Raw genomic sequence first — 16,753 nt, 5'->3', positions numbered from 1 at the left:
TTTGGGGCACCTCAATTCCAGATTATTCAAATGGTTTGGTCCATTGCTCCACATTCTTCCACCTTCTTTCACATTTTGTATTGCAACAGTAGCAGGAGCACAATCTAAAGGTGTTTCTCCTGAATAAAAATGATAGAACTCAACCAAGAACTGATATTATTTCAATGATGTAAATCCTAATTCCCAATTTGGGACAATACAAGAGACCAAACACTCTCTAAACCAAGAGAGAGACCCAACACTCTTTCTAGACCCCAAACCCAAATGATATCCAATATGATTAATGATCTCTAACCCCCTCCTATAATATTAACACTATAATCTGCACCCTCAAAATCATTGCTTCTATAGCTGCTATACCAAATGAATTTCCAGAAGCATTCATGTCACGTAATCAAGCTTGGTCTCAGCTTCTATACATAGTCTCCACCCTCAAAATCATTGCTTCTATAGCTACTATGTAAAATTTGCAGTTGATGATGGTTCCATCAATGTCTTAACTCTTAATCATAACAAAATCACCCACTTTCAAATCTATCAAGTATTGTACGTGTAACTCTTCTAATTTGTGTTTCTGCTTTGCTCTCATAGTAACTTTGTTGGTTTATGAGTATAAATGCTTCATTTGATTAAAAGCATTGTTAAATGTTTAAGATTAACACATGTTTATCAATATATATTTCTTTTGCTTATCACCGCCTGGATACAATTTAAATCTAGGATTTTTTTGGATCTAATCCTGGATACAATTTAAATTAAGAGAAAATAAAATAAGTTTAGAAATTTAAAAAGCTTATAGAAGTATTTTTTTTGAAAGGATATAAAAGCATAATTTGAGTCTTTACTTTTATGGTATAATTTTAAGCATAAAATTTTAAAGTCCAAATAATTTTATTTTTATTTTAAACTTTCATTATATTAGTCTAAAATTCATATATTTTAGATTAAGCGGCAAATGTTGTATTAATTACTTTTGCTTTAATTTTCCAGCTTTTGATTTACTTAAGATAATGATTTAATTTTGGATATTTAATAAATGGTTTTGTTCTTTACTAAATTCTACTTTTTGACTTCCTCATTTATAAAAATATTGCAGTGGAAGAAAATAAGATAGCTCAGGGCAACAACAGAGATGTATGCTCAAAAATGCTCTCTTATGTCATACACCAAATAAATTTACATTATGGATAGTGCCTCACTTTTGTAGCTGACAAGTCACAAAGATGTGTCTTACATAGTTCTTTCACCTTTTAGAATTTAGCCTATGGAAGTGTTTGAAGCTCTCTTTGGGGCACCCCAGTTCTAGATTATTCAAGTGTTTTTGTCCATTACTCCACCTTCTTCCATCTTCTTTCGCATTTTGTATTGCAGTGTAGCTGGAGCACAATCTAAAGGTGTTTCTCCTGAATAAGAAGCAGTAAGTTAGGAACTGAACACACAAATTTTGCATCTTATTTTTATTTTTTGGGTCTCTACTGCACTTAAGAACAGGAATAATAATATTGTAACTGGCTGAATTCTAGGAAGGAAAAGGATTAATTGCCTTGTGCATTTTTGTACTTCAGGCTTGCCCCTGAATCCATGAGGATGAAAACTATATCAGTTTGATTGAACACTGCAGCCTGCAGAGAATACTAAAATCAGTGTCCACTGTATAATTAAGAAAAACTGAATTAGATTCATGATTGAGCGCGCCTGAGCACAAACAGCCACAGGTGTGAGAAAGGTACCAAATGCAATAAAGACAGTCCTTGCTTGTCCCTGTAATTTGCATCCACACCCTGCACATTTAGAATCCATGAACAGTGAACACTACTTGCGGAAAAATAAACTACGAAGGTAAATGTCTTGTTTCAAATAAACAAACCTCATTAAGAAGTTTCTTGACAGCAGCAATGTCACCATTTTTTATTGCTTCTCGTAGACCCTGAGAACATCACAACCAATTCAATATGACTTTCAACACCCAAGATCTTTTCGCAAAATGCCATATCAGAAACGGTAAAAATCTCAACAATGAAAAACATCTACCTCTCCACTAACTTCATAATCAGTCTGGGGTCTGGCTGAGGCAACATTAGTTACATGACCAAGGTTAAATGGAGAACTGCAAATTTTGCATTTTAAACAATCAAATAATCATGTCATAAAGCAATCAAGAGAAAAACTAAGCAATGAATTATCAATGATCAGTTTATAACCTTCCGTATAATGGTACTCTTAGTTGCTTTATAAATGTTCAATATTATAAAGAAATTTCAGTATATTAAATAAACTAAACTCCATGGTGAAGATCCAGCATCAATTCACTTCTCTTGCACACAAGGGATATAAATAAATATAATACAATAAACCATCAAGTTATTTTTGGCTGTAGCACAATTACAGAAAATTTATATAGAAAATCCCCTCCTGATTTTTGCGGGAAATGCTTGTTTTCTCAAATTACAGGTTTCAGCAGATGGGGGCAGGGAAATGCTAAACCTTCCCCATTAGCATCTCAGCCAAGGAATGCATAACACACAACGACAAATACTTCTAGTCAATTTCACTTCAAAGAAAGGACTCTTATGCTGTGGTTCTAAGACCAATGAGCTTCTAAAACTTTCTGCCAGCATAGGAACTTAACAATCAAGGAAAAAAGAATGTGATTTCATGCTTGCCACACCATTTTTCTTTTACTTTATGTGATCAGTTTTTAATCCATATAAGGTGGGGAATGATCATTAATCTCTAGATAGAAACAACTATACACTGAAACTATGTACCAGAACTGGTTCTAAACAAACAAACATATTTACACCAAGATAGATATTTGTTAATCAGTCCCAACCTGAACTTGTTAGTGGAGCTGGAGCTTCTATTTTTTGAAACAGTATCTGTCTTCCTAGGTTTAGGATTTGATGAAGCTGTCATGGCTGGAGAGATTTTCTTCTGTCATGAAGTATCAAAAAGACAAAAGTCATGAGTTTGCAGGTAGCACCAAAAAAGGTACCTGAAAAAAAAATCAAATAATTACCTGCTGAGGGAGTGCATCAGAAGAAGGGGCAGGAGCTTCACAAATGCAAAGAGGCATTCCACACTTACACTCTTTAATGCCTGACACAGGGTTATTATCTGCACTTGGTAGTGTTTTTGAATCAACATTGCCATCAATGTCTAATTTAGAAATTGTGTCTGTTATGTTGTTTACTCCATCCGAAGAAGCATGTGGTACCTCCTGAGATCTGTGTCAACAATGTACGGTATAAATTATTTCAATATAATATTGATCTGAAGTATTCATGTAGAAAATAATGATATTATTACAAGAAGAAAGGGAAAAAAACACTAGCATATCATTTATTTTTCTAAAAAAAGATAATGCTGGTAAATGAGTTATGCTTTGCGTTGCAAAAAAAAGGGGGACTTATTTGAAAGTTTTTCAAGAAACGCGTATTTATGCTAAATTATTAATAAATATAGTATCAACCATATAACTTTTGTATGATAAGCGTGTGGCTTCTACTTGGTATAAAGCTCAGGCTCGATTTAAAGGACTAACCATTTTCCACAATAAATATGTTGAGAGATTGAGTAGCTTTGCTTATTTGATATGGTCTTTGTCCTGTCTTGGTTTTATTTTATTACTTTCTTTTATTTTAAGGACAGCCTCTTTTCATCCTAACTCATTGTAATCCTCTTTCATTTGTCAGGAATTTCTTATTTTATGATAACATGATCAGAACAGAATATATTATAGAGATAATGATACAACTCTGGTTTTTCGAGAGCTAGCCTCTCCTAATTCTGGAATTCGAGAGTCCAGTCTCTCCCCATAAAACACACAACTTCTGAATAATCTTAACGAAGATACAACTCCTATTTATAACCTACCCCTGATCAGTTCTAATTCAAACTTACTGCATAACTGATAAATTTAAATATAAATAACTAATCCAAACTGACCCTTCTACTAACTACCCATAACTGATCCAACTACTAACTGTCCACAACTGCTACAGCAGTTAGGCGCCCTTCCTGCCTGAATTGCCTTGGCTGGCGGCTCTTTCAGTGGCAGGAGTAGGTGTCGCACCGCTTGTGGTGATGGCTGGCCATGTTTTCTTCCTTTTTTGGCGGTAGACATGAACCAGTGCAGGTTTCTCCCTATCATAACACTTGCACTGAACATTTTTCCATATAACTTAAAATATTAATATTTTTATACTATCAAGAAAGTAACTTACCATGTTCTAGGAAATCTTTAAATGAGTAGAGTACATTGAAACTACATCTTAAAATAATCACTATAAAAGGCTTTACCTCACAATTCCTCACTATTTTTTCCTCCTCTAAGCGGAGTTCGAAATTTCTTTTATAGGAAAATTTGTTAAACACTGAGAAATAGTAATTTGAATTGAATAATAAAAATTCCAGCCTTTTATGTTACTGATATACCATGTATCATCATAGTTTAACATGATCTTCTTCATGAGGTTATTTTTTATCTCAGCCAGTGTTGTTAATTGCGGATGGCGGGTCATGGTGGAAAGCCAAAATCCCACCATACGTGACAAATAATGGCAGAGTATGGCAGCCATATGGCGGGATATCGGCCATGATGGAAATCATGAGGTTATTCTTTATCTTAGCTAGGACTTTTGTCTAATGTTCTTAGCAAGATGAAGTTGGTCCAGTAAGTAAATCAATTTTACATTGACTACTATTTCATAATCATTAGATCAAGCATTCATAACAAGTATGTACTGATTCCTATACAATGTAGCCTAGAAAGAATCTTCACAACATAGTTTTTACATTTATGCTCAAATACACAAGTCACAAGTTCCACCAAACAAGGTGGAGAAACAAAATTAAATTTTCAGGTAATCATAAGATGTTAAGCAGGTATAAAGAATTCTGAACACATCTTAGCTTAATTAGCATGCTTTTAGCACAAGCAGAAAAAATCTAGTTTTATAATCAAATGATAACTGAAAATTCATAACATGATATGAAGTTTATGAGGAAGTAATTTACCGTGAATTGTTGAAACAATCAGCACACACTCGGACATTTGAGTACAGGCCAAATTGTGGTAAAGCCTACATAGAAAAAGACCACTCAGTGAAGCTCATGACACCTCCACAAATATTCTACACCAATGCAAGAAAAAACATACCATCTGATCAGATGAATGTTCATTGCACAATGTTCTCCCACAGGATCGACAATGATGCTGCACACACATCAAACAGAAGTTCATGGTATAGTTAGTTCCCAGAACTGGATAAGATATTCATTATAATCTGAAATTCATGTATATTGTGCTACTACTTATGAATAAAAATTCATGTAACACTAGCAAAATTAGCAATTTGTCAGCATCAAAAACATTTCGATCAAACGATAGGCATCATGACCATTATAATACTTAACCTAACATGCTCATTATTATGTATTCAAAAATGAAAATTGAATAAGCATAAAGTAGCAAAAACTGTAAATTTGTGACAACCAAAATACTAATGATTAACAAGCATTTAATCAGAAACATCATTTACTTTTGGGGTAGATAACATCATTGCTACAATCTTAACTGATAAATTTAGAATTTTTAACCGATCAGGCCAATTTCAATGCAAAGTATTGAACTTTATGCATCAAAAGAGGGTGAAAAACATGACATGCAACAAATCAATTGGAAAATCAAAACCCCAATTCCCAAATTGGGAAATCAGCAAGATCTGATTGGAGGGTACCCGTCTCCTGAAGGTGTTGAAGCTGCAACTGCAAACAACACATCGCGCTGCTTCTTGAAAAGGAGGAGGTTCTGTTGACATGATGATAACTCTGATTCTCAAAATGGGTTGTCTTGTTTGCCTTTAAAACACACAAAGTTTCAATCTTTCTTGTGTTTGATGATCGAATCAGGAACTGGAACGAATTGATTCATTTCTCCATTGGAAGGGAGGTGACATTGTTTTTTTTTTTTTTTGGCTTGGCCCATGGAGATTGGATCCAGTTTGACTGCACCACTGCACTCAATGGATCTCTGCTGTTGGATAAATGGACGGCTCTGATCATGTATGATATATGCTTTTGAGTGAATGGTTAAATTGGTCATGAAACTGTAGGTGACGGTCAAGTTTGTCCCTGAAAGAAGAAAATACCAAATTAGTTTTCACTGTCATAAAATGTTGGTCGAGTAAGTCGTTACGGTCACATAAAACGTCGATCAGACTGATTTTTCATGTGATCATACGAACTAATTTGACCGACATTTTATAACATTGGAGATTAATTGAGTATTTCTTTCTTTTATGGACAAACTTGTTAGTTGTTGTCGACATGTTTAAGAACTAATTCGGTCATTTACTCTATGTTTTGAAAATTTGACTCCTCTTAAATTTTCATATGACGACTGAGATTTCTTTAAGAGACTTACTTCCATTTTTATGAATTATGATTTTTCTCTCGGGTGAAAATGATTTCATATTCTTAAATATAAAAGTGATGTGTCTATATTTACCTTGGTACACATTTAAATTTGAAGATTTCATATTTATTTATGGATAGAGAAATAAATATAAAATTTTCACATGAGAAAAGATTTTCATGAGATGATCCTGATCTCAATTCCATATATCTAGTGTTGATGTTTAATCGCAACAAAACACACGGGTTAACAAAATGCTAGCATTTTACAGGCATAGGCATTGATCGAATTTGAACCCCAACCAAATAGTTAAGAGACAAAGTGAGCTAACCATTACTTCACACCTCTATTTTATTTGTTTAAGCCTTAATAAAAATAATAATTTGAAAAGGTCAAAGTGGAGATTTCCCCTAGATGTAACCTGCCAGAAACCGACAATTTGTCTATATTCTATAAAATAAAATGGATATAAGAGTAAATGAATTGAAGCACAATAAACTCATGCTTCTCGTGAAGAATTGACAATGGTTGCATGCTTATAGAGGAGAGGGACCACCACAGTGAATGAAACCAATGAGAGCCTCTTCCCCTTGAAAGAGTTCAACTACATGTCTCACTCTCAAATTCCAGGTAGCGCCTAAACCATACATTAAAAGCAGTGTCTCTCTTTGATCCATTGGGTTATCTTCAATATTCTCAAACATGGCTTGTGTGAACCACGAGGCAGAGATTTTTGCAGCTTCTCCTCAATCTCTTGCTGATAGTAATGGAAGGAATGACAGCATGGAGGTTCAGAACAACCTCAGTGATGAAGGGTCGGTGAAGCATTTCTCTAACAACAACAGGTGAGAGTGTGTGTGTGTGTGTGTGTGTGTGTGTGTGTGTGTGTGTCTAGCTACTTCCATATTCCTGTCACCGACAAACCCCATGTTCTGTCTCTAACAAACCCCAGGTGAGAGTGTGTGTGTGTGTGTGTGTTTCTGCATTTTTCCTCAATTAGCAAGAGGAATGAACTTGAAGTTAATTAAACACTAGTTTCTGAGATTAAAACGTTCATGGCTTTGATAACTTTTTAGTTAGAACAAAGATTATTAGCATGTTTGGATTAGCTTCTCATCGATTTCTGAGATGAAACTTCTCTTCAGAATTGACTCTAGCTTTAAAATTAATTCTAGAAGAATTTCGAAACATGTACTATATCTATTATGAACATGAAAAAAAAAAACCATTAGTTATGTGAAGGAAATTAGTTCAGAAAAGGAGGCACTTTGGGACTACACTTGTGCTTGGTTCTCATTTTGAAGTCAGTGGCTTTATGAATTTATATAGATAAAGGCTTTTGTGTATTTATTAACCGGGAGGGTGCAGAGTTTTTCTGAGTTTTGAGCCTTTGACTTAGCACTTCTTAGTAGTTTACCAAGTTATTGAAGATCTGAGAGGGTCTGTCTAGGCAGATATGGTATGTGCTCTACCTTATCTAGCCCAACAAAAAAAGTAAAATTGTGCAACCATAATCATGATTCAAGGAGAAAACACTAGAAACTTCTGGTTTAACTATAAAGAGTGAGACAAGCAATCTGGATTCAATTCCTGTTAACGCAATTTATCCTAAGCGGACTATTTAGTTCGTGTTTGGTTGGGAGCCTCATAATCACTTTCAGGAAGAAGCTGCATATAAAAAATATATTATGAAGTTACTGAACTTTGAATTGTGTGTCCACCGTCAATCCAAATACGCTATATAGTCATAGAATTTTTACACTCTACCTTAAAAACATAAGTAGTGATTTTATGGGGTCTTTCCACTTACAAAGTCCTCATTCAATTCATTCCTTACTAATTTGGGGCTTATTGACCTACATATTCACTTGGAACACAGCCCTGAATTCCCAACTGAGGCTCACTTGAGGGTAAGGACTAAACCCTATAATTAAGTGCTTTCTGTCCATCTAGCTACAAATTGACTTTATGGATCACGTTTAGGTTCCATTTTTTCATCCATGTTTGTGGGTATGATTTTTGGAAGTACTCTTAATTAGCATTTTTGTGTAACATTATTCATGGGTTTCCACTTTTGTCCAAGGATTCTGTCAGTGCTGGATTCATGTTATTTAACTCCATTTTGATACATATTTTGTCCTCACAGATCACAGCACAAAGAGCCTACTAACTGATCTGTTGAGACTTGAGACTTCATAATCAATTCTTGACACACATCTCATTAGACTAAGTTTACCAATCTAGAAAATAAAGGAAAACCATTAATTCTAAAGCATGTATTAATTCTCGAAAACTCAAGTTACAATCTCCACCAATATCAACCTCATTAATATGTTTTATACCCTGTGTGTTTTTCTCTCCCTTCCCCTTCAGGCCAATGCCAGCATCTGGGCTGAATGTAGTAACCCCTGGTAGGACTCAGTTCGCCATCTACTATAATGGGAGTATGCATGTCTATGATGGAATCCCTGCTGAAAAGGTGATGATAGTATAAATGACTATTACAGAAGTTATGCTTTCATTTAAGGGCTTCACCAGTTCACTTTATATGTTATGGTTATGATACATGTCTTGTTTATTCTTTTACTAACAGGTGCATGAAATAATGTTGATTGCTGCTGCTGCCAAGTCTGCTGAAATGAAGAGTGGGATCCCCTTCATGTCACTCATTCCCACAAGCCCTTCTTCTCCACAAGGAACCTCTAACAGTTTGGCTTCTCCACCATCAGTCAGCTTTCCTGCAGAGAAGAGTTCCATTTGCAGGCTGCAAGGTAGTCACTCTACAACTATTGTACTAGACTAAGATAATCTGTCAAATATCTTTTAGAAAGTTTAGATCAACTTCTCTTTTCTCATAATCAATTCTGAAAACCCAAAAGCTGCACAGAGAAGATTCTTCTCAGACTTGATTATGGCTTCAGAATCAATTGTATAAGGATTTCCAAACATGTGCAAATTCGTTGTGGGGCCTTGTGTGCTTCTTTATTATTTACTATTCATATCAAGTTTGGATCGGTGGTGCAAAAATCTAGAGGACGGTAACTTTAGAAGCTACAAATTTGTAGTTTCTCTACATAAGTGATTATGGAGCTTCAGCTTCCCATTTATTTAATGTGATAATAGTTTACATTTTTGTGCCCTTTGCTTTTGCTACCTCTCTTCAGAATTTCCAATAGCTCGCAGACAGTCACTTCAAAGGTTTCTTGAGAAGCGAAGAATGAGGTACTAGCAACCTATGATGTTCAATCAATGGTGTCTATAATCAGTTTAGAATTTCCACAGAAAAAAATGTATCTGATTATTATGCACTGGTTTTTCTTATGGACTTTTTTTATGTTTCTTTAATGAAGGTTGGGTAGCAAAAATCCTTATACCACCACCACAGGTAGAGGAGCTGATAACAAAGAGAACAACTTATGTGCTGAGATGACCCCAGTTAACGAACAAGGGTGGGATTTCAGCTCAGTATTGCTGCCTCTTAAGGGCAACTAGTATTGGCGTCTGGAACTGCATGTGCACTCATGTAGAAGCAAATAAACTACAGTAATATTACTATGTTTATGTTCTGGGGCCATATGTTATGTATAATTATTGAACCTGAATGTGTCACTCAGGTATGACTTGAAAGTTGGGTTAGTCTATTAATGTCCATAGAATACCCATTATGCTTAGAACAATTAATTATTGCTAAACTGGTATTGCTGTACCTTAATGTGTCTGGACAATTGATTATTGATTGTGATGACACATCTACTTTCATGATGTCTCTATACAAATTGTTTGTTTGTTTGTTTCAATTTCTTCTTAAATTTCTAGAAAACTATTGCTACTAGAAAAAAATTGTCATATTTTCGATTAAATTTTCATGTAAGATTTGTTATTCAATGTATTAATTTAGTATTTTTTGTAGCTTTTTTTTAAAAAAAAGAACAAACTTTTTATACGGAAAAAGCAGGAAATATTTCAAAATGATCCTAATTAATTAGATTACTTATTTATTGATAGTATATACACAAAAAATTAAGGCTTGGCAAAATGAATACTCTTTTTTCGTTTTTGTTAATTGAAAAAGTTTTATACGACTAAACAATGGTGATGGTAAGTTTCAAAAACAATGGTGATGGTAGGTAATGTAAATAGATATTTCTTATTGTGATACTGATTAATGTTACGAGATAATTTTAGAGTAAAGTTAAGAAATATACTAGTATCTTCTTATTGATATTACCAGATGCCTAGGCAGATATTTCTTTCTTTCTTCTATAAAAATCTAGTTTGAGAAATTTGACATTTGAACCATTAAAATGGAGAACTAAAAACACGTTTTTTGCAAGTACGATTTGCTCAAACATACGTATCCTGGTTTTGTAACCACACATCCCACCGATAGCAGAGAAATCACGACCACTCACCACACCCCAACCAAGAAAATCTTATGCAAACTACTACTTGTCGGTTGGAACGTGAATTCATGCTGAAAACTTATGTCCACAATGATGGTATTTTTTTTTAATAAGCCAAAGAATTATATTCAAAATTAGCACATGGGGTGCTAAACCCAAATACAAAGGGATAAAGAAAGAAAGAAAAAATTACAAAACAGTTCACAAGAAAACCCAACTACATGGTTCCAAACCCACCAGTCCACAATAATGGTATCTAAGGGTACAATGTACCATTCTCAAAATAAGATACAAAGCATGTTCCACGCGGGGCATAGTTAAATTGACAAGTCTTATCTTAAGAAGATAGAACGTTTAAGAGTGGAAAGCATTATCTCCATCTATAATTGAATCATTGATAGAGATTTAACTTAAAATTGCATTACTTTTTTGAAAAAACTGACAAGGACTATACTAGTTGACAATTGTATTGACAATACACACGTGTGAAAATTGGTTGAACACACTTAAACTGTTGAAAATTCAGAACAACTAGAACAGCATATGGATAGGTTCAAAGACAACTGGGACATGTGCATATTATATCAGAAAAGAGAAGAAAATAACAATAATGCAAGTAAACAATGGCCAAACACTCATTCATACTTGACATGCTTATTTCACAAAGAAGGTCTCTATAAGTAAGACTAAACATTGAAACTATGGGTCTGCAGGACAACACACAAGTATCACAGTAACAGGAGCAACGTTTACAAGATATCGCATGTTCGTTATCTACATTCTAGTGTGCACTGCGCATAATTCCATGCAAGTAACCGCCGGTCATTATGAGTGACACAAGTGACACAACACCTGCTGGAAAGACTTTCCCTGATTTCTTAAAACGAGAACCCATCACCGCAAGAAGTGCAGCAGATATACCTAGATATCAGAAATAAAGCAAACAAAATCAGACATGAGAGTTCACCCCGAAAAATATCAACTGCAGGAGAGTAAACTCAACTAATAATGAATAAACACAACACTGAAAACTTATGTTCAAAGATAATATTTCAAAAACAAATTATAGTGCCCATCTAAAGGAACTCCACACTAGATTCCATTGTTAGAATAATCAGTGCTATCGAACATAGTTTATGACAGCAATAAACTTCATGTGAGAAACCACAATGTGTGACCAGACCACAAATCAACACAACTCTTTGTCACTTCCATGACCAGTTTGAACTACTTTCAACAATATTTAGTTTTTGATTTTTTAGCAGGTTCTATACGATCTTACAGGCTTGAATAAGGAAAACTTCAGTTTTCAATTAATAAAAGGAAGTTCAGAATTCAGGATCGCCAAATAATGCTTTAAAATGCACGTTCGAAAAAATCCCAAATACAATGATTGTTTTTCAAAAGCACAATGCATCCTTGTCATAGATATTTCATTTTTCATTTTTTGAAACAAAGAAATCCCCTCTGTATCATATGAAAATAAAGAACAGAAAAGAATGCATCCTATCTACAAGCAGACAAGTTAGATTATTGAGGTAATGGGGAAAAAGGACAGTTTGACAAACTAGTCACTTACCAAGGCCCAGAGATGATGCAAAGACAGGCCTTAAAGGTAGCTCAGTATGAACATAATACAGCAGCAAGGCAGACAAGCCCCCAGCCAAAAGTGACTTCTGGCTACCACTCTTGAGATAGCCCATTAAACCACCCACTGCCAAAATGAAAACCATAAAAAATGTTGTTATACAGATGTCACGAATGGAGAAAGAATATACAACAAGTCAAGAAGACAACAACCAAGTTTTTTCCTCTTAAATGAGGTAAGCTAAATCATACAATGTCACACACCCATCAACAACAAAAGCTTTATCCCACTAAGTATGCTTTATCCATATTAACGATATCAACAAGTTTAACGTTGGCTGCCGAGGCCTAACCCAACCCTCCTCCTTTACCCGGGCTTGGGACCAGCTACGCAAGCATAAGCAGAGGAGTTAATGTCACACACGCAATGCATGACTATAGACTTACAGTCCAATCCTTCAGACATATAATTCTGGGGAGAAAACCTAAGGCTAAATAGGTGTCTAAGACCCCCCAAAAATTGCATTTTACCCTAATGCAATAGCTGTATAGAACTCTATTATTTGTGAAAATTAACTGAAAGAGATGAAATTCAAAAGACATGAGATAGTGTGATTGGAGTAAGTTAATTAACACCCAAAATTCCAAAGAATCAAACACTATGATGACCATGGAAGTTTTCATTCATCCAGAACCATCCACAATGTTCGTCGTTGAGTTCAAGTAGTAAACAAGCCACAGATCCAAGTTGACTAAGGCCCTGCTAGGAAGAGCTTATTTGAGTTTATCTTATAGCATAACTGCTATGCAAGTGTTTGGGAGAGCTTATGTAGACTGCTTATGGTCTACCGATAAGTTGTTCAAACTAGCTTATGAAAAAAAGCTTATACTTATCTATAACCTATTTTCGGCTCATTTCAATAACTCTCAAATTAGCTTATGAATAAGCGATAAGCCAGGGCTTAATTAAGCTACGCAAACACACCCTAAATCAACCGGGAAATCATACACTCCAAAAAAATTAACCAACCTAACTAAGACTGAGCTTCAGAAGCATGAAAACATGAAAATGCAGGTAGGTTGAGCAAAATGAAACAGAAGCACAAGACATTGCCCTAAACAACAGAACTACATATGAGCAATGCTTGAATCCAAAACAAATCAACACAAGTAAGGGATCAGTCTCTACTCTCTAGGGTTTAGTGACAATGATTTAGTGTTGACATGGATGAATCAGACTCTATAATAAGAGAAATGGAGACATAGAGAGAGAGGTTACCTCCGACGAGGGCAGCATAACCTAGAGTCAATTTCTGCGACATTGACAAACCCATCTTCCTCTCGTCACCGTCCGATCCTTCTCCTTCCTCGTCTTTGTTATCACCACCACCTCCACCGTCACCTCCGCCGCCTCCTCCGCCAAAACCCTTTCCGTCTCCGACGCTACCACCGCCAGGACCAGTAGTATCCAACTCAGGAGTAATAACTGGAGCAGTTATGGAATCGGAAGAGACTACAGCGGCGTACACGTGGCGGTCGGAACGAGCTGAGTAACCGAACGCGGGAAAACGAGAGGGAAGGAAGCGAAGAGTGGAAGATTGAGATCGGTAACTGTAAATCGGTGTGCGGCGGAGAGGGAGTGAAGTTGAACTGGAAATGGCGAAAGTAGCAACTGCTTCTGCCATTTTGACGACGACAACGACGACGTTCTGGCTTCTTTACGCTTCGTTTTGTTTGGAGTAAACAGCCATTTTGGTCCTTGAATGTGTTCACTTATGACGGACTGGTCCTTATATTTTGGAAATGGTTGTTTTTCATCCCTGAATGTGTTGCCGTCGGTCAAGTTCATCCTTGGTTGAGTTTTCCGTTAGTCCCTGAGACGGAAAAGTCCAACTGGCACATTTTTTTCCATGCTAGCATCCTACTTGGCACATTTTCTTTTTTCCTCCTAAAAACACGGTCAAACTCGTCCCTCACTTATGCTTCTTCTTCCTCTTCTTCATCTTCTTTATCTTCCTCCTCTTCATCATCTTCACCACACCATCACCATGCTTTTTTCTTCCTCTATGAAGTACCACCACTATCACCATGCTTCTTTCTTCTTTCGTTTGGCCATACAAATCAAATAGGAGCTTGCACTTGAACCGGAGCTTGGTTAGGGTTTCCATTTTGCGGATTAGGAACCCCTGAGTCCGAGGGTTCCACTGGTTTTGATTGTTCCATCGATTGGGACTCGGGGGTGGCTGAAAGTTGGGTTTTGAGAACTGGGTCGTTGGAAGTTGGGGTTTTGAGAAATGGGTGATGGAAAATTGGGGTTTTGAGGAATGTGTTGTTGAAAATTGGGGTTTTGAGGAGTGTTTGGTGGTGGTTGTTGTTGATTCCACGCTTGTTGAGGAAATCGATTGGGAAGTGCATAGGTACTGGTTTTCTGTTCCCCTAATTTTCTGTTCCATTTCTTGCTCTATCGTTTCTTATTCTTCATTTCCATAATTTTAACTTCAAAATGGGTCTTTGGTTTTTGAGTCCTTTTTCGGTTTCAATTATTTTCTGCATTCCTGTGTTGTTCACCTTGTGTGCTTATTCTTCCTGTGTTTTTCATATTAATTTGTTTGAATTGCTTGAATACCACCTCCTCACTTTGATCTGCCACCTAGTGATACTTGCACTGACTAGTGACTACTCTATTGTTCTTATGGTCTAATGGATCCTCTTTGATCAACAAGTGTCGTTACTATTGTAATTGAATTCAGCATGTTGTTTTATCTCAGTATGTTGTTTTCTTTCAGTCATTATTACATTTCTCAATTTGCTTAGAAATTGGTAGTGATCAAATGGGGCAGGCGGGTTTACTGGTTCGATCTCATGTTGTCAGCACTGCAATTAAAACCTTTGTTTGTTGCACATGTATCTTGACCAGTTGGGTTTTTTTAAGATTTGGGGTTTTGTTTGGAAAAGAGATTAACATGAAAAAGATGATGTTTGGGATATGAATATGTTTTCTTTTTTCTGGGTAAGATGATGAAGAAGATGAAGATTGATGAACATGATGGATATGTTGAGTTTCTTTTTTTATATTTATTTTTTATGAACTCAGAGTTTTTGTTTTTTCTTAGGGGGACTAAATTGACTAAAGTGACGTAACAAGATCTGAGTTGTCAAGCCAAAGTGGCAAAAATTGTGACACTTGGACTTTTCCGTCTCAGGGACTAACGGAAAACTCAACCAAGGATGAACTTGACCGACGGCAACACATTCAGGGATGAAAAACAACCATTTCCAAAATATAAGGACCAGTCCGTCATAAGTGAACACATTCAGGGACCAAAATGGCTGTTTACTCTTTTGTTTGTTGTTGACTTGTTGATGGATCATGGATGCCACCTTTGCCCTTACACCAAAATTCTGGCCCAACTAAAAATATTGGATGGTAGTAGGCCAAGCCCATATTCATATAGTATGGATGTGGTGAATTCGCTTTACGGTAAGTATCAAGTGTAGAATCACTAGTTGCGGAATGTTATTGTGCGTATCAGAGATATCTTGAGTCGGGATTTGATTATTTATTTCATGCATATTTATCGAGAACACAATATTGTTGTGGATGTTTTGACTCGACAAGCTTAAAGGGACGAATCACACTTGCATTTATGGAAGTTTCCCTTCCTTTGTTATTTTTAGTTCTTTGTCAACACTTGCTTGAGTAATTCCCTCCTTTGTGTCGACAAACTTCAAGGGATGAATCATCCTTGCGTTTTTGGAAGTTTCCTCTTCCTTTGTTTTCTCTAGTGTGTCAAGACTTGCTTGAGTAATTCTCTTATTTAACACGACAAGCTTCTTGGGTTGCATTTTTTAAAGTTCCCTTTCTTTGTTATTTATACTCTATGTCAAGACTTCTTTGAGTAATTCCCTTTTTTCATTTAATTTTTTAAATGTAACAAAACAAAATTGCTTATATTTACTCTTAGTTTTGAATGATTTTTGGTTCATACTTTAGTCGGGAATTTTGTAGTATTGCTACTATTCACTCTTTATTCTTGAATGAATCATATTCCAGACAATTTTTCAGTACAAAACTGCAAATTCTCAGTTGAGACGTGAACATAGCATCAATAATTTGAATTTCCCATTTGATATCACAAGTATGCCTATGTAAATTTTCCCTTGAAAACAAGACTCATTCACCTTGATTTATTTTAACACTATCTTTACGTTCATGATTCACCTTACATTTATCACCATCTCTCTTTCAGATCTGTAACAGATGCATATAGCGAATGTAACCTCAAATAGCATCAAACTCTATTCATCCTAGTTTTTATGCATATAAGTTTAAATATCCAAACCT

The 16,753-nt window shown here is 35.6% G+C and overlaps 3 protein-coding genes across 5 annotated transcripts; 1 reads left to right on the top strand and 2 right to left on the bottom strand.

The window, feature by feature from the left end:
* Positions 1–1,111: 1,111 nt before the first annotated feature.
* LOC130711168 (vacuolar protein sorting-associated protein 27) lies at positions 1,112–6,018 on the bottom strand. 2 transcript variants are annotated; one of them, XR_009010597.1, is made up of 10 exons: positions 5,742–6,018; positions 5,162–5,218; positions 5,020–5,084; positions 3,020–3,227; positions 2,834–2,934; positions 2,032–2,107; positions 1,868–1,927; positions 1,696–1,781; positions 1,544–1,622; positions 1,112–1,403 (listed from the first exon to the last, which is right to left on the bottom strand). XR_009010597.1 is itself a non-coding variant. In XM_057560668.1 (10 exons), exons 1-10 carry the CDS (start codon positions 5,820–5,822, stop codon positions 1,312–1,314), a joined length of 870 nt encoding a protein of 289 aa, XP_057416651.1. In that variant the 5' UTR covers positions 5,823–6,012; the 3' UTR covers positions 1,112–1,311. The 2 variants fall into 2 exon arrangements, 1 of the variants encoding a protein (XP_057416651.1); XM_057560668.1 differs by having other exon boundaries at positions 1,731–1,781; positions 5,742–6,012.
* Positions 6,019–6,909: 891 nt separating this feature from the next.
* LOC130711169 (protein TIFY 3B-like) lies at positions 6,910–10,215 on the top strand. 2 transcript variants are annotated; one of them, XM_057560671.1, is made up of 6 exons: positions 6,910–7,048; positions 7,146–7,263; positions 8,792–8,897; positions 9,012–9,189; positions 9,583–9,640; positions 9,769–10,215. In XM_057560671.1, exons 1-6 carry the CDS (start codon positions 7,027–7,029, stop codon positions 9,908–9,910), a joined length of 624 nt encoding a protein of 207 aa, XP_057416654.1. In that variant the 5' UTR covers positions 6,910–7,026; the 3' UTR covers positions 9,911–10,215. The 2 variants fall into 2 exon arrangements, with proteins under 2 accessions (XP_057416654.1, XP_057416653.1); XM_057560670.1 differs by having other exon boundaries at positions 7,014–7,263.
* Positions 10,216–11,445: 1,230 nt separating this feature from the next.
* Positions 11,446–14,150, bottom strand: LOC130714918 (protein FATTY ACID EXPORT 2, chloroplastic-like). Its single transcript, XM_057564899.1, has 3 exons — positions 13,688–14,150; positions 12,401–12,535; positions 11,446–11,742 (listed from the first exon to the last, which is right to left on the bottom strand). The coding sequence occupies exons 1-3, from the start codon at positions 14,091–14,093 to the stop codon at positions 11,603–11,605; spliced, it is 681 nt and encodes a 226-aa protein (XP_057420882.1). The 5' UTR covers positions 14,094–14,150; the 3' UTR covers positions 11,446–11,602.
* Positions 14,151–16,753: the final 2,603 nt, after the last annotated feature.

This window comes from Lotus japonicus, chromosome 4 (assembly GCF_012489685.1).
Source record: "Lotus japonicus ecotype B-129 chromosome 4, LjGifu_v1.2".
NCBI classification, from domain to species: domain Eukaryota; kingdom Viridiplantae; phylum Streptophyta; class Magnoliopsida; order Fabales; family Fabaceae; genus Lotus; species Lotus japonicus.
Note: the sequence above shows the minus strand (reverse complement) of the source record. Positions and strands in the feature narration are given on the sequence as shown.

Bases quoted from the DNA above. Each gene is read 5' to 3' on its own strand.
- LOC130711168 (XM_057560668.1), bottom strand. From the start codon at position 5,822: ATGTCAACAGAACCTCCTCCTTTTCAAGAAGCAGCGCGATGTGTTGTT. The intron at 2,108-2,833 runs GTTGGGACTGAT...CAAAATTTGCAG, and splicing joins AGCTCCACTAACAAGTTCAG to TTCTCCATTTAACCTTGGTC. The intron at 1,928-2,031 runs GTAGATGTTTTT...TGATGTTCTCAG, and splicing joins ATTATGAAGTTAGTGGAGAG to GGTCTACGAGAAGCAATAAA.
- LOC130711169 (XM_057560670.1), top strand. From the start codon at position 7,121: ATGGCTTGTGTGAACCACGAGGCAGAGATTTTTGCAGCTTCTCCTCAA. The intron at 7,264-8,791 runs GTGAGAGTGTGT...CTTCCCCTTCAG, and splicing joins CATTTCTCTAACAACAACAG to GCCAATGCCAGCATCTGGGC. The intron at 9,190-9,582 runs GTAGTCACTCTA...ACCTCTCTTCAG, and splicing joins TTCCATTTGCAGGCTGCAAG to AATTTCCAATAGCTCGCAGA.
- LOC130714918 (XM_057564899.1), bottom strand. From the start codon at position 14,093: ATGGCAGAAGCAGTTGCTACTTTCGCCATTTCCAGTTCAACTTCACTC. The intron at 12,536-13,687 runs GTAACCTCTCTC...TCATTTTGGCAG, and splicing joins TTATGCTGCCCTCGTCGGAG to TGGGTGGTTTAATGGGCTAT. The intron at 11,743-12,400 runs GTAAGTGACTAG...TCTGATATCTAG, and splicing joins TGCATCATCTCTGGGCCTTG to GTATATCTGCTGCACTTCTT.